Source organism: Sceloporus occidentalis, unplaced genomic scaffold (genome assembly GCF_023333645.1).
Source record: "Sceloporus occidentalis isolate IW3139 unplaced genomic scaffold, rSceOcc1.0.p SCAF_55, whole genome shotgun sequence".
In the NCBI taxonomy this organism is placed as follows: domain Eukaryota; kingdom Metazoa; phylum Chordata; class Lepidosauria; order Squamata; family Phrynosomatidae; genus Sceloporus; species Sceloporus occidentalis.
The window spans coordinates 3,764,675-3,779,352 of record NW_028317035.1 but is presented as its reverse complement, the minus strand read 5'-3'; the positions used below and the strand labels follow the sequence as shown (position 1 = coordinate 3,779,352).

Sequence of the window (14,678 nt, the reverse complement as noted above, 5' to 3'; positions counted from 1 at the left end):
CCAATAAAGATTTAAAGTGCCAATAATGTTTACCATACCTGATGTGTGCCTACCATGTTGTAAATTGTATACTGTCACCTAGTGAGACGAGTAACTTCCAAAAAACATAAAATATGATGCACGTGGTGTATTTCTGTAAGCTGACAAGTAGTAAAAAAAGGTTTGTGGGTTTCTTTGCAATTGCACCTAACCTGCACAAACAATATAAGCAACAAGGAAGTAAGACAGTGTTTTACATTAAAGACAGCAATCTCCTTCAACTATTTTCCTGCAAATATATCCTTTAAAGAATGTGGGTCATATGCCTGGGTCATAATTCTGCTTAAATTCAGCACTGGATCAGGTTATTGAAATTAACCCTAAACAGGGGAAATACTAAGGCAGCTGCACAACACCCAGAAGCCTCGATAACCAAGGATGCTAGTGAGGTCAGGCAACAAGCATTATGTGTAATTGATGATGTCATGTCTGATGCCATTAGAAAAAGCACATAGGGCAGCAACAGGGGCAGGTCGGACATCAGGATGGCCCCCTCACTCTACCCAGACAATAAAACAGCTAAAAACTCACACTACCACACATACCCAGACATATTAACACCAGACACTCAGACTAACACACATGCACCAAGACACACAGACACTCACACTAACAGACACCCTCACGCTTACGTACCCACTCAGACTTCTTTTCTTGAATATACTCTCATAGGTGAAATTCATTTTTGTGTAAGAAGGAACATTAGTACTAGAGTTTATTACATAAATACAGCTTTATTCATATAAAAAAAATGTCTGCTTAGGAGGATGCATGTCGTGAGGAACCAAGCACTAGCTTAATAGCAGCTCACCAAATGCAAGCAGTAAAAGAAAACATGTTTAATTAGGTGAATAAAGGGCAAACGTGAGGCAAACACTGTGCAATGATTCCTGGAAAAACACTGCCCAGCAAAAATACATGTTGTCACTCAGTTTAAAGAAAATTTTGCTAAATAGCAGTCTTAATTTGTTTTGATTGTACTTAGAAATCATGAAACCAGAATGATGGAAATCACACTTTTTCCAGTAAAATGGGAGTTGAAAAGCAAAATACAAAAACTATGAAGGCTTGGCAGTTCTGTAAAATATAATTTTTTTACTGTTTAAACATATATCAGTTATCTATTCTGTTAATTTAACTCTACAAATGTATAAAACAATTCAGAAATCTGAATACAATAGAAGAAACCTTCACAAGATTATGGGAGCTATGTGTAAGAAGATGTCCAGGTGCAAAAGTGGCCACCATAGCAATTAGAGAATGGTGGAATGAACATTTTTTTATGTTGTAAATCCACTCAACAAACTTTGCCCGAGAAGCACCTTTTTTTATACAGAACCCATAATGAGTCAGCAAAGGAGTTACTCGAGGAACCCTACAAAAAATATAAACCAGTAACCAATACATTTTTACTTTCCTCTTTGTTAAGGGTTTAACATAACACAATATATCAGACAACATTAAAACATGCAGTCTGTGTAAACATTGACAATTGTTGAAGTGTCAATGGAGCAGAATAAATTCAGTACATAGTATCCAAAGATAATACAGATATTTTCCCCGACCAACTAAATCATGTTTATTTTGTTCATAACTTTCTACTTCTTTTGGATGTTAGATATTCCTCAATGTAGTCTATGAAGATGTCAAATTCTCCCATTGCTTTGTAGACACCATTTTCCTTCATCTGGAAAAAAAATTGCATGGTATTAAGAGTTATGTTGTAAAAGAGTCACAGTACATGAGCTTCTCATACACAGAGGGGTTGCTCATCCATGTTTACAGTTATTAATCATAATGCCTCCTTTCCTCTATTTACACTCTCCTTTCTCTATCTAGATTATTTGTGATTTAAAGAATTATATATATATATATATATATATGTTTGAAGTGTAATTGCATTTAATGTGCAAGATTTCCATAAATGCATCAAATCAACAATTGAATATTTATTAAGCATTATTTCTTCTTTCCTCTATTCTCTATCTTTATTATTTGTGATTGAAAGAATGATATATTTGACACACTGTACCAACACTAACTATGGGCACAGTTCATATTAAACAAGCTCAGTAACCATGCTTAACCCCTCAGACCAGATCTTGGCTATGCACCTGCTTAGAAAAAAACCCATTCATGTCCATGAACTACACACAGATAGGTTTAAGGTAAAGGATCTCATTCATTGGCTTTCATTTTTGAGGTGCACTTGCCTTGCTATATGTATCTTTGATCTCTTTGATGGCTTGGCTTTGCTTGTCACATGGCAAGAAGTGGTGCTGTAAAAAGGACCAGAAACAAAATGATACCAACTAGTTATATGTAATAAGCCACATTAGGAAACAGGAATTGCCAAGATTGTGTAACTACTACAGTTGACATTGCAATTGAAGGTTTGGGAGTGTCCACACAAAACCTCTAAATCATGCTTTTTGATGTTTTTTTAGGGGAAGCTGAGGTTGCTATTTGGCTATTAGTCAGCTAGTTAATCTACTGAAATGAACTTCTGCCTTAAGCTTTAATATATATTACTATTCCAAATGCTAGCATATTATGATGACACCATGTTACACACCAGGACTATGTCACAAAAAGGAAATCATTTAAATGTTTAATTTTTCTCTTTATGATGACACATGATGTCATGTTGAGTTGTGGAGCAGACAGTCTGAATGTATTACTGCAGGATCCATACTCCATATGTATAATGGAAGAAATAAGATGGTGGCATTTTTTTTTTAAATCAGGCTAGCCCAGAAGACATTTGACCCTTTTTCTTAGACAATTTTCACCTTTATTCCAGCACCGCAAGGGAGGCTCTGTTGTAACCTCATACCAAAGGGATAAAATGCATGAGTATTCTCTATAGCATAACATCAATGTCTAAAATACATATTGAAATAAAGGGTTCTACTGTGTTGGGAAAAAATAAACATATGTGGTAAAGATGATGCCTTTGGCTGACTGTGTTAGATTGCAAGTCTTTAAAACCACCAACGTCATCAGGTATATTATAATGTGGCTAATTTACTCTTTGTATGTTGTATCATATTGGAAATGGGTATGTTTGTACTCACACAACGTCTCAATGTGTGCCTCAAATCCAGAAGATTATCCTTCATGTAAGAGATATTCATGTTTGCTGGCTTGCTCTTGTCTTGGGCGTGTGGTATAACCTCCTCCAGGTAGAATCGAATCATCTCCAACACTGCCTGGCACCCCATAGAGCTCTACAAAATCAAAGGACGTATGTAAATGCCACTTTTGTTTTTAGCAAGGCTTACTAGTATATTTGCATATAAATGTATTTCTCAGTTATTATTTTACTTATTTAGTTTTTTTTTTTGCAACAGACTCATTTACCTTATGGAAGCTGAGATCGGTAGGTAGAAGAAATTTTGAATTACTAATTAATTCTCCTTATCTCAGGGAGCACTGATGTGGGCATACTGGTGCACCCAATGGTTCTCATCTGCCGTCAACTTGTGTGTTTCTATGTTTTATAATTATGTTTCAAAATTAAGCTCAGTTTTTACCTTGAAGTCTTTTAACAGGCTGTCCTGAAGCAGTATAATGTGTAAAGCATCATCCTTCATTTGCTAAAAAACACAAAACACAGATTTATAAATTCAGATACAGGATTTCTGTTCTCTGTTTTTTTGTAAGATGGGAGGACATGAAATTTAAAAGTGAAAAAAGTCTCTAAAAGTGTTTTATGGGTTCTTTACCCTCCTACTGCCATGTCTTTTTTATAGCAAATTCCATAAGATTAAAAACATATACAACAATCAGCCACTCTTGATCTTAAAGCAATTTGGCTTAAATACATTTGTGGGCGTGGATCCAATAAAACACATTTGCAGAAGTTGGAAATCTTACTATGTTGTGATGGCACGTGACACAGGAGGCACACGGATATGTTACTTAATTCTTAACATATAGTAAGCACACCACAAGATGATGCCATTTTTATTGTAATTTTCTCTACTAGGGATAATTATTTTGATGATGAGAACTGACTAATTATGTCTCTGAGAGAAACCTACAAATACTGTCATATTGAAAGAGCATATACTTCCTCTAATGCATCTTGCCATCACACTTATGTTTTACACTAATACATAGGTTTTTTACATTTGCATTTGTAAAAAGACACCATTTAAAAATAAACTGGAAAATCTAAAGTGTATACGTGGGATGTGTTATGTTATTAACCTCAGAGAATTGACATTAATACAGAAATACAATGGTAAGTGATAAATCAGCATGGATGCATTTTACTAAGTATAGATACTCAGTAACACCTCTCTTTGTACAGATCCACCTACTGCAATATAATTTGTTGAATAAGAACATGTGGATTATGAAACATTCAAATCCTAATTAATAAAAAATGTTTCACCATTTTTATTTAGAATTTACGTTCTTCTAAATTGTTTTAGATACTATATACAGTTGGTTATTTTGTTTTGTATGGCATTTATGATATGATATATAAAAAATTATATTAATGTTTATATATATATATATATGTAAACATACATACACACACTCAGATTTAACCATCAGTGTGCCAATGTTCCAGACGTTACAGACAGGCAAAATGCTCAATTACTTCTGCAATCATAATAGCATAATACTTATTCTATGAAATATTCCTAATATCCTAATAGCAATCATGACAATCTGCAGCTTTGACCTGTCTACTGTGCAGCTTGGAGAATGTTTCCTATACAGCTGTGCACACACAAACACACATCTATCTATCTATCTATCTATCTATCTATCTATCTATCCGCAGATTGCAATTGCAGATATAAACCTATATCTACACATCACAGAAATATGTACAAATGTAATAATAATAATTATTATTATTATTGTATTAATATTCAAAACTAAGCAGTAATAAGAAATACGATTGACTAGGATAAGAAATACTCACAAAATAACGCTTGACTTTATGGAAAGTTGTTCTCAGCTCCTTGAGTTTGGCAGGGAATATATTGACTACTCTTTGGCAATGTCCTTCAGCATCTCCACTTTGACAGCTAACCTCCCTGTAAGTGATTATCAGCAAAAGAAGATAGAATTTCATCTTTGCAATGCAGTCTTAAACTGATCTTTAGCGTTACACTCCAAAATGTGATTTAAAATAACTATTTTCATTGTCCTATTATATAGTAAATCCAATTTCCTGCATATTTAGATGACATCATACTTCCTCTGTATCACCCCTATCAGTTTTCCCCTCTGTATCTCTAGATAGGTTAAGGTCGGTGTTCTTGTAAATCGCCTTATGTGGTTTCACAAAAAAAAAAGTTGCATTGTTCCAAGCATGAGGTTGCAAAACGTAGTCACTATAAGGGAAATTATAAATGATTTTTGGCTTTTTAAGAATACTGATGCATTTCTAAGGCAACTGATTAATCTCTACCCAAGGTTTTTGTTTATACAATTATGTCTCTGATTAGTAAATTCAGTAAGAAGATGCAAATTATCTTTGTTCATACTTCTGTGTTCCCCGCACTAGTAATCATAGAGATGATATGTAAACTGTGTGGGTTCTTTAAAATACTTTCATTTTAAACTGTTTTTAGTATTAGTTTGTTGTGATGTACGGTACTAGTAAGCTTACATAGTTCTGAGAGGGTGCATTCAAAGTTTTCTTTTGTAGAATAAAATGTAGTTGAGGTGGAACCAACTACCAATAAAAAATATGAAATAATAAAAAAACACATTTACTTGCATAATCACTTAAGGTGATTACTTAAAATATTATTATTAATAATATTTTATTTAGTTCCATCAGATCTCATATGTGGAGACTCTCGGGGTTTACCCTTAAGTTTCAGTTTTTTCCCATCAATATCATGGTCAAATGGGCAGATATTCAGAGTTAAAACTCCAAATCTTTTTCAATTTAATTATATCACAATATGCCAATTAGTGACTCACTCATTTGTATATTATGGTTGATATTCTGCTTATGGTTTCTATAAGGGCTCTTAATAAATCCATCAGGTTGCAACCATTAGCAAGGCATTACCATAGAATCTTTATGATATGGTATTAAAGGGTTCATTTAGAATGTTACCAGGTATCTACATTGCATAGGACTCATTTTGATTTCATTTTTATGTACAGTGCAGTGGAATAGGATGGCACTATATAAATAAATAATAATAATGGTCAATATGTTGGCCATTGGCTTAGCATATGAAAATATTTACTTTATCATATTACTGTTGGTGCATTATTTATGGTGAAGTGCCATTGAAACATTTCTGTGTACTAAGTTGTACTATGTATCTGTTCAATAAACAGTTAAGTTGTGGTGGTGTGTGACATCGTAAGTTGACTCCCCCACTTGCTGAAGCTTATGAGAGAAACAAAGCAGTCATGCTTATAGGAATGCACAACCATATATCTTTATGAAAGTCTGTGCCATGGTATACCAACAATTATCTCTCCATTATTTTCTTCTAGCTTTCACATTTTAGAGTATTCATTACATTTGTAATGAAGAAACATGCTGCATGATACCAACAAATGACTTACATATTCATTAAATATATCTGGAGTTAACACAGCTCAACTTAAATTTTCTTTCAGTAGCAATAGAAAAAATAGCACCCATAATGCACAATTTCTATATTTAATATTATAATCATACACACCCAAAAGCTAAATATCACTCTGGCAGCAATGGGCAAAGAAATATATCATGGGGGTAAAAAGGAAAATAATCACCTTGTGGTCTCTAACCAAATTAAAATTTCGGCCATACAAATATACACATTGATTGCAAATGCTTCCCTGCCAATTAAAGGATATTTACATACAGCAGAATGAGACACTATTGCAATGGGGCTCAATCACACAAGCCAGAATTAGTGGTTTATTTAAATCATAATGGACTAATACACAAGATTTGTTTTAAAAAAATGTTTCTAGCGTCGTGAAAACCCGATGACATGCTGAACTCCACATGCCATTTGCCTTTCTTGTCCAATAGATACTGAAAAGGATGCTCCACCTGATGTAACAATGGGTTATAGTAGTTCAAGAAAGACTAAAGTTGAGACACTTTTTATGGTCTGGGAGCTTCTATTACGACTTTATCATAGATGTGCTGAACATATTTTGGTCAATAACATGCAAAAAGGCATTTAGACAAATTTATCCTTTTACAATTTTCCATTAGATTTTTTTAGTACCATGTCAACATTACATTTATGTTCACCCTCGGCGTAGCGTGTCACTAATATGTATACAGATACTGTATGCCAGGAATGTTTTCTGCAATTTGGTCTATTAATTTCTGATCTGTAGGGGCTTGTTCAATGTCAAAGGTCTCCCTTTCAATATTTAAATAGCCCTTTCTGTTTGCTAACAGCACACACTTCTTTTAGAATTGGAGGACATATACATAAGCTACTGTTTTTAATATCAATTTTAGAAAAAGAGCCAGCCCCAGGGAAAAAAGCAAAAATCTTTTCTGTACATAGCAATGGGTATTGAACAATCAATTCACTTTTGAAAGCCACCTGATATATCCACAAACAGTTGATGCCTCACTACTCTGTGACAGGCTTTAAAATCCCATGTTTTCTATAGTTGGAATGATTCTGCCTTCTTCCTCCTCGAAAAGCAAAATGAATGAGACTAGCCTTACAGAATATTGGTTCTTTGAATAATTGTCAGTGTAGCCACAAACCAAATTCCTAGCTAAATCACGTGATGTCTGTTAGTTCCCATGTATCGTATACCTAGACGTGTCTGTCTTATCAAAAACCAGGGAAAAGCCCTCAGTTTCCTAAAGACATGTGGTGCAACACCTGTGGCTAAAATGCCTGGTAGCTTTATATGACTCACATTATATGACTCATGGAACTGGGGACAGTGATTTCATTATTTGCAGTATTATACAATTTAGGGAACAAACTTGATTGCGGTGTTAAGGATGATATAACAGAACATTATTTTCATATACATTTTCCTCTTAATAGGAAAAATATAGAGAAATCCTTGCATAAATATGGAACAAATAATTAGTTAAGTTTTTAGGGCTGCATGTGATTGTGTGTATACAATCTTGTATTGGTCTCAAGTTTGTGCTTAAACACAATTCTTAACCAGTTACCATAATCATTCAAGTAAACAGTATTCATATGGGGTATTGACTTGTTGGTATTTGATGGTTTTTATTTTTCGCCCTGGTATTACAGCCTGTGTGTGCTTGTTCTGCAGAACAATTACTTTTATTTAGGATATGTACCGTTGTCTTTTTTGCAACGACGTACCATTCTTTGCAAATTCATAATAGCCAGCTTACATAACAGCTTCTATAATTTGGGAACCATCAATTAGTAAAATAAAAGCAAAAAAAAGCATTGTGTTAAAATTGAGTTACAGCCATAGGGCATGAGCATATGGAACAACCAAACCCATGAGAAGGAAGAAGTAGTAGGCATATCTTATAGTTATAGTCATGAATGTCGTAGTTTTGGCAACAGTGGGAAAATGGAATGATATGAGGGAGGATGCTGTTCATAAGAAAAGTTAACTATATAAATATGTAACAAAAATATATTTTACAGTACTTTCCTCAAGCACTGATTGCAACGGAAAAAAACAACAAAAACAAGACATCAAATCAATTGGAACCATTTCTTGGTGATGCTACTCTAGCTGTGGTGGTCTATATCTTAAATATTTTGGGAACACATTTAGCTAAATGTAGGTAGTTACCGGTAAAGAACAAACCAAAGATTCCTAATTAGTGAAAAACCATACCACCTTTAACTTTAGCTTAGAAAATTAGCTTAGATCATTAATTGATGACAATGATATGCATTTGTTTAGTTTAGTTGGATGGGTGTTCAAGTCAACTGCTTACCTAGTGTTAAAAATCTATGCCATCTATCTACTTTTGAAATAAATGCAAATGTTTGTGAAATACTGTTGAATGACAAGGCTATGTAACCAGTGGTTATTTACAAAATAATCCTGCATGCAAACCTTGGGGAAGAACAGGAGAAATTAATTGCAGCTTAGTTATTAAAGTATTAAATTGATTAATCTGTACATGATAAATAAAATGCTTCTAGGGTATCAATGAAAAGTATTAAGACGGGATATAGCTGGATCTGTAACCTGTTTAAGACCCCTAGGTGACTAGTATCACTCCATCCTAAATGAGTGAAGTAGTAGCTAGTCTTCAGCCTGAAGGAAAAATGTTTGCTTTTTAAGGATGTTAGAATGTACTATTAAAGTGTGAAAGAAATGGTTCAAACAACAGCTAGTATTTTTGTGGAGACAACATGGAGACAGAAAGGAATCTCCAGGAGCCAGTGTAGTATACAAGGTAGCATGCAAAACTGCATGACTCGGGCACTATCTATAACATACAGCTGAATACATAAATAAAACACGTGAGACATGAGGTCGTTGGAAAAGTGTAAGGCCACAGCGCTTTATTACTGTGACAAATGCAAGAAATAAAAGAAGATATGAGATAGGTTATGCATACATCACATTTTAAAACCCAATAACATTTTGTAGGGATATCCCGCCAAATACCATGCGGAGACCGCTGGGTCGGAACACCCTACCCTTTAAAGTTCCCCCAGGGACTGAACCCGTGGAGAAACTGAAATACACATAACTGGTGGTATAACAACCAATAAAACACGGCATACCTATCTCAAAACATCCGCCATAACTAAAAATAAAATTAAGAAAGACAATTAAAACAGGGGAGGGAGGGCGGGGATTCACTGCTTTAAGCACTGGTCAAAGTATCTGACCAGTGGCGGGAAAAAGGGTCACCTAAATAGACACCCAAAAAACCCCACCCAACCAGCAGAGGAAACCCATAGGGTGTCCTTTATCTGACCCCCTAAGACCTGGCAACAAGCTTTCTGTTAGTCTAGGCCCATTCATGCAGCCCTTCCTCCTAGTATCCAGGGCTTGACTAATCTTTTCTTCAGGATGAGAAATACCCTTATCATGAATGTGTTAAAGACACCTTCATTTATCAGGTTGTATCACGGGAAAATATATATACTAATAATGGCGCTACAACAGTGTGAGCTAGGCACTTGGTTATCTAAAATGTTATCTCTAAATTTCCTCACAATCAGGGAGACTGTCTAGGGGAGAGGAACTGCCTGGGGAAGGTTTCCAGAACTTGGCTTTTCTTGGTATGATGGGGAAGTCAGTGAATAGTTGGGCTGACCAGTCTGCAACAACTACATGTAGCAAAAGTGTGCTCCACTTGGGAGCTAGGCTTTAATTTTCTGATTTTGTTTTGGGGATATCTGTTGTGTTCACTTGTAAATAAAAGCACAGTTCATCAAAATACTGCTGTTCTTGAGCCTTATTGTCCTAGAAAGTTTTGTTTATAACCATGCTTAAAAGTGACTATTATGATGCTTGGCTAACAGGGTTTTGTCACAATATATTTCCCTGTAGTGATATATTTTTATGTCAAAAATTGCCATTAATATGACCTGTCCTATATGCATTTGGGGCAATGTGTGTGGTGGGCAATAAAGTATCCAAAGACATGTACCCAGTGCATATGGTAAATTAGATGGTTTCATTTACAGTGGAATTCCCCATTTGCCCCAGGCATTTCATGGGAATTGCATATGACTTCTGTGTCAGATGAAAATGTCTTTGTCAGGTGGTTTGCAAAATTCTTTTTACAAATGATTAGTCTGCCTAAGATGTGGCAAATGTTTACATTTTTACAATTTCTAACTTGGGCTTTTTCCTTAGACTGCCCCTTTTTAGGAGGAACAAATTTTTTCTGTGTTTAAGAACCACAGGAACTGGGAAAGTTGTGGTCATTATTATCATCTTTTTTTTACTGTTACACTTTTTGTGATTGTGGCTTTTGTTTTATACTGCAAATTATTATTCTGAGATTCAAAAGCACATATAGTCTATTCATTTGTTATTAAAATCTAATTATTGCAAAACCCTACGAACAGGTGATTTAAAATGAAATTATTCACCTATACTATCTAAAGTGCGGTGCTTAATGCATACATCCCAACAGTCTTAGTTTTTGGGCACTATCCAGCTTTCACTGGTAGCTGCCCTACTGCCACATTAGGAGATCCTCTGATCTCTTCTCTGACCACTAAGGTCTGTGCTATAGTAGTTTAGACCTCCATTGTTGTTCCTGCTTTGATTCTGTGCGATGCTAGTGTTACAAGTGACTATTCAGGTAAGGTGGGCGGGTGACCATGCCTCCCAACCTTACTGCTTCTGGACTTGTCATGTCCCTCTCCGCCACAACCTTCACTTGGACCCAATTTGGACACCTAAAATATTGCTGTGTTATGCTATGTTAATCATCTGCCCTAACCTTTGTAGTATGTATTAGAATTGTGCATTCGGATTCATACAAATTGCAAATTGAAAAGCGAATCGTAGGAAGCCTTGAAAACAAAGTAAAAAGCTCAGCATTTTCATCCAAAATTCACACTCTATCACTATCACTCTCTCACACTCTGATTCTCGTTTACTTTTCCCTACCTTCTCTGTCAATCACTTCCATTTCTGTTGACCGCTTCCGAATTGCCTATCATCTCCCTTCTTTTCTCTATTCTATCTTCAATTCTTAATCTTTATTTCTCATCTGCATCACCCCGCAGCAACTTCTGCCAAAATGGCACAGCACTGCAGTAACGTCTTCCCGATCCTCCAATTGGGGAATAGGACGTTCACATGAGGGCAAAAGACTGGGCAGGGAACATAGTTTGTTGAAACCGAATGGGCCAAAAACAGGCCCGGACTGGCCATCGGGCACACCGGGCGTTTGCCCGGTGGGCCGGGCCACGGCAGGGCCGCATTGACTTAGGGGCTGATGGAGCTGCAGCCGGGTCCGCCACTCTAAGGGGCCGGGAAGTCCCCACCAAGGCCGGCCTTACGGGTCTGCGGCCGCAGAGGGTTTAAATTAAAACATCGGGGTTTTTTTTAACTTTATTTAACATCCTCCATGTTAAATAAAGTTTTTTTTAACTTTATTTAACATGGAGGATGTTAAATAAAGTTGAGAAAAAACCCTGATGTTTTAATTTAAACCCTGTGCGGCCGCAAACCCCTAAGGCCGGCCCTGGTGGGGGCTTCCCGGCCCCTTAGAGCAGGACCGGCCTTTGGGGTGTGCGACCGCACAGGGCGTCACACTCTAGGGGGCGGTCCGCACCGGGTGCCGCTCATCAGCGGGTGCCAACTTGCGGCACCCGGCACCCCTCCAGAGACGGACAGTAATGTCCGCCGCTGGAGGAGCAGGCTCGCAAGGGAGCGGTATCGGAGGTCTTTAACAGACCTCCGGTTCCCTTGAGTGATTTTAAGCCGGGTTCAACCCGGCTTAAAATCACTCAAGGGAGCCGGAGGTCTGCTAAAGACCTCCGATACCGCTCCCTTGTGATCCGCGCGGCAACAGCTGCTGTGCACCGGGGTTTGTTGTTAGATCCCGGCGCACAACACTGAAGCCGCGCCCACCGCTGTCCGTGCCCTCTGAACCGGAAGAAGACAGAGAAGACAGAAGAACTGAAGAAGAGGAGCGAAGAGGAGGAAAAGGAGCTGTAAGGAGAAAAGAGTAAAGGTAGGAAAATATTCAGTGAGAGTGGATTAGTATATATGTGTGGATTGGTATATATGTGTGGATTGGTATATATGTGTGGATTGGTATATATGTGTGGATTGGTGTATGTGTGGATTGGTATATATGTGTGGATTGGTGTATGTGTGGATTGGTATATGTGTGGATTGGTATATATGTGTGGATTAGTGTATATGTGTGGATTAGTGCATATGTGTGGATTGGTATATATGTGTGGATTGGTATATATGTGTGGATTGGTGTATGTGTGGATTGGTATATATGTGTGGATTGGTATATATGTGTGGATTAGTGTATATGTGTGGATTAGTGTATATGTGTGGATTAGTGTATATGTGTGGATTGGTATATACGTGTGGATTGGTATATACGTGTGGATTGGTATATACGTGTGGATTGGTATATACGTGTGGATTGGTATATACGTGTGGATTGGTATATACGTGTGGATTGGTGTATGTGTGGATTGGTATATACGTGTGGATTGGTGTATGTGTGGATTGTTATATACGTGTGGATTGGTGTATACGTGTGGATTGGTATATACGTGTGGATTGGTATATACGTGTGGATTGGTATATACGTGTGGATTGGTATATACGTGTGGATTGGTATATATGTGTGGATTGGTATATACGTGTGGATTGGTATATACGTGTGGATTGTTATATATGTGTGGATTGGTAAGTGTGTGAGAGTGATGGGTGTTATGCTGTACCATTTCCAATGTCTTTTTCATGATCTAATTATGCTCTAAAAGTACATCATAACTCCCATCACTCTATACTGTTCCATACAGTGGCAGAGCTGGGAGGCAGAGGCCTTGCACCCTCACCGCAGGACTCCTGAAAGGTAAGTGAACTTCAAAGAGGGAGAGGGTAGATAGTTAGGAGGGGGTAGATAGGGAGAAGGGCGTGAGACGGGGGAAAGGGGGTAGATAGGGGAGAAGGGAGTGAGAAGGGGTAGATGGGGCAGAAGGGAGTTAGAAGGGGTAGATAGGGCAATCATACTCCTATCATGCCAAGTCTGCGAGTACATCCTGGAATCTGGGTATGCCTGGGCATGATAGGAATGTGATTGCTGTTAGCAATCATATATATATATATATACATATAATATTGTTTTTTAATTGTTTTGTCCTATTTTGGTGTGTTACTTACTTTAAATAAAAGGGTTTTTTTTATGGTGTGGGGAGGTCATATTCGGTTTCGGACAGGTAAATGCTGCATTTTCGGTTTCAGTCCAGAATTCGTTTCGGTGCATCCCTACTACTAAGCCAGACAATGAAGTGGTAGGCCTACACCACAACAATGTTTGGCGTAGTATATAGTGATTGGGGTTATGCTGCACTATTGTCAATGTCTGGCTCAATGTATAGTGATAGGGATTACGCTGTACCACTGTCAATGTGTGCCTCAGTATATAGTGTTAGGTGTTATGCTGTACCACCGTCATTGTCTGCCTCAGTATATAGTGGTAGGTGTTATGCTGTACCACCGTCAATTTCTGCCTCAGTATATAGTGATAAGTATTATGCTGTACCACCGTCAATGTCTGCCTCAGTATATAATAACAGTGAGAAGAGGCAGAGGTGGTAGATAGTGATACAGGGGGATAGATAGTGAGAAAGGGGAGTTTTGTTACAAGTTTTTATTCCTTTCTTTTTTTGGGATGGGGGGGCACCAGAGGAGTAGTCCGCACAGGGCGCCAGAACACCTAAGGCCGGCTCTGCCTTAGAGTGGCGGACCCGGTTGCAGTTGCGGCGGGCTTAAGGGGCTCTGCCTTAATGCGGCCATATAGGCCCAGTCAGTCCGGTCCTGACTGGGCCTATTTTAAGGTAGGAGCGTGGAGCTGCAGCTCCATCAGCCCCTAAGTCAATCCTGCCCTGCCACAGGCGCGGTCGCAGTTGCTGCTTGCTCTGGCAACAAGGTAAATAGGGTGAGGGAAGGGGCTGCAGTGAGAAGGGGCAGAGGGGGGTTAGGTAGTGAGAAAGGGG

General features: G+C 37.6%; 1 protein-coding gene across 1 annotated transcript in view; it reads right to left on the bottom strand.

The window, feature by feature from the left end:
• LOC149287941 (interleukin-10-like) overlaps window positions 1–5,137 on the bottom strand; it is a 51,561-nt gene extending 46,424 nt beyond the window's left edge. The window contains exons 1-5 of the mRNA XM_089492290.1: window positions 4,985–5,137; window positions 3,576–3,638; window positions 3,117–3,269; window positions 2,253–2,318; window positions 1,642–1,726 (exon numbers count right to left, since the gene is read on the bottom strand). Of these exons, the coding sequence (XP_089348416.1) occupies window positions 1,642–1,726; window positions 2,253–2,318; window positions 3,117–3,269; window positions 3,576–3,638; window positions 4,985–5,137 (520 nt within the window). The remainder of the gene's footprint in view (window positions 1–1,641; window positions 1,727–2,252; window positions 2,319–3,116; window positions 3,270–3,575; window positions 3,639–4,984) is intronic.
• Between the last annotated feature and the right edge of the window lie 9,541 nt (window positions 5,138–14,678).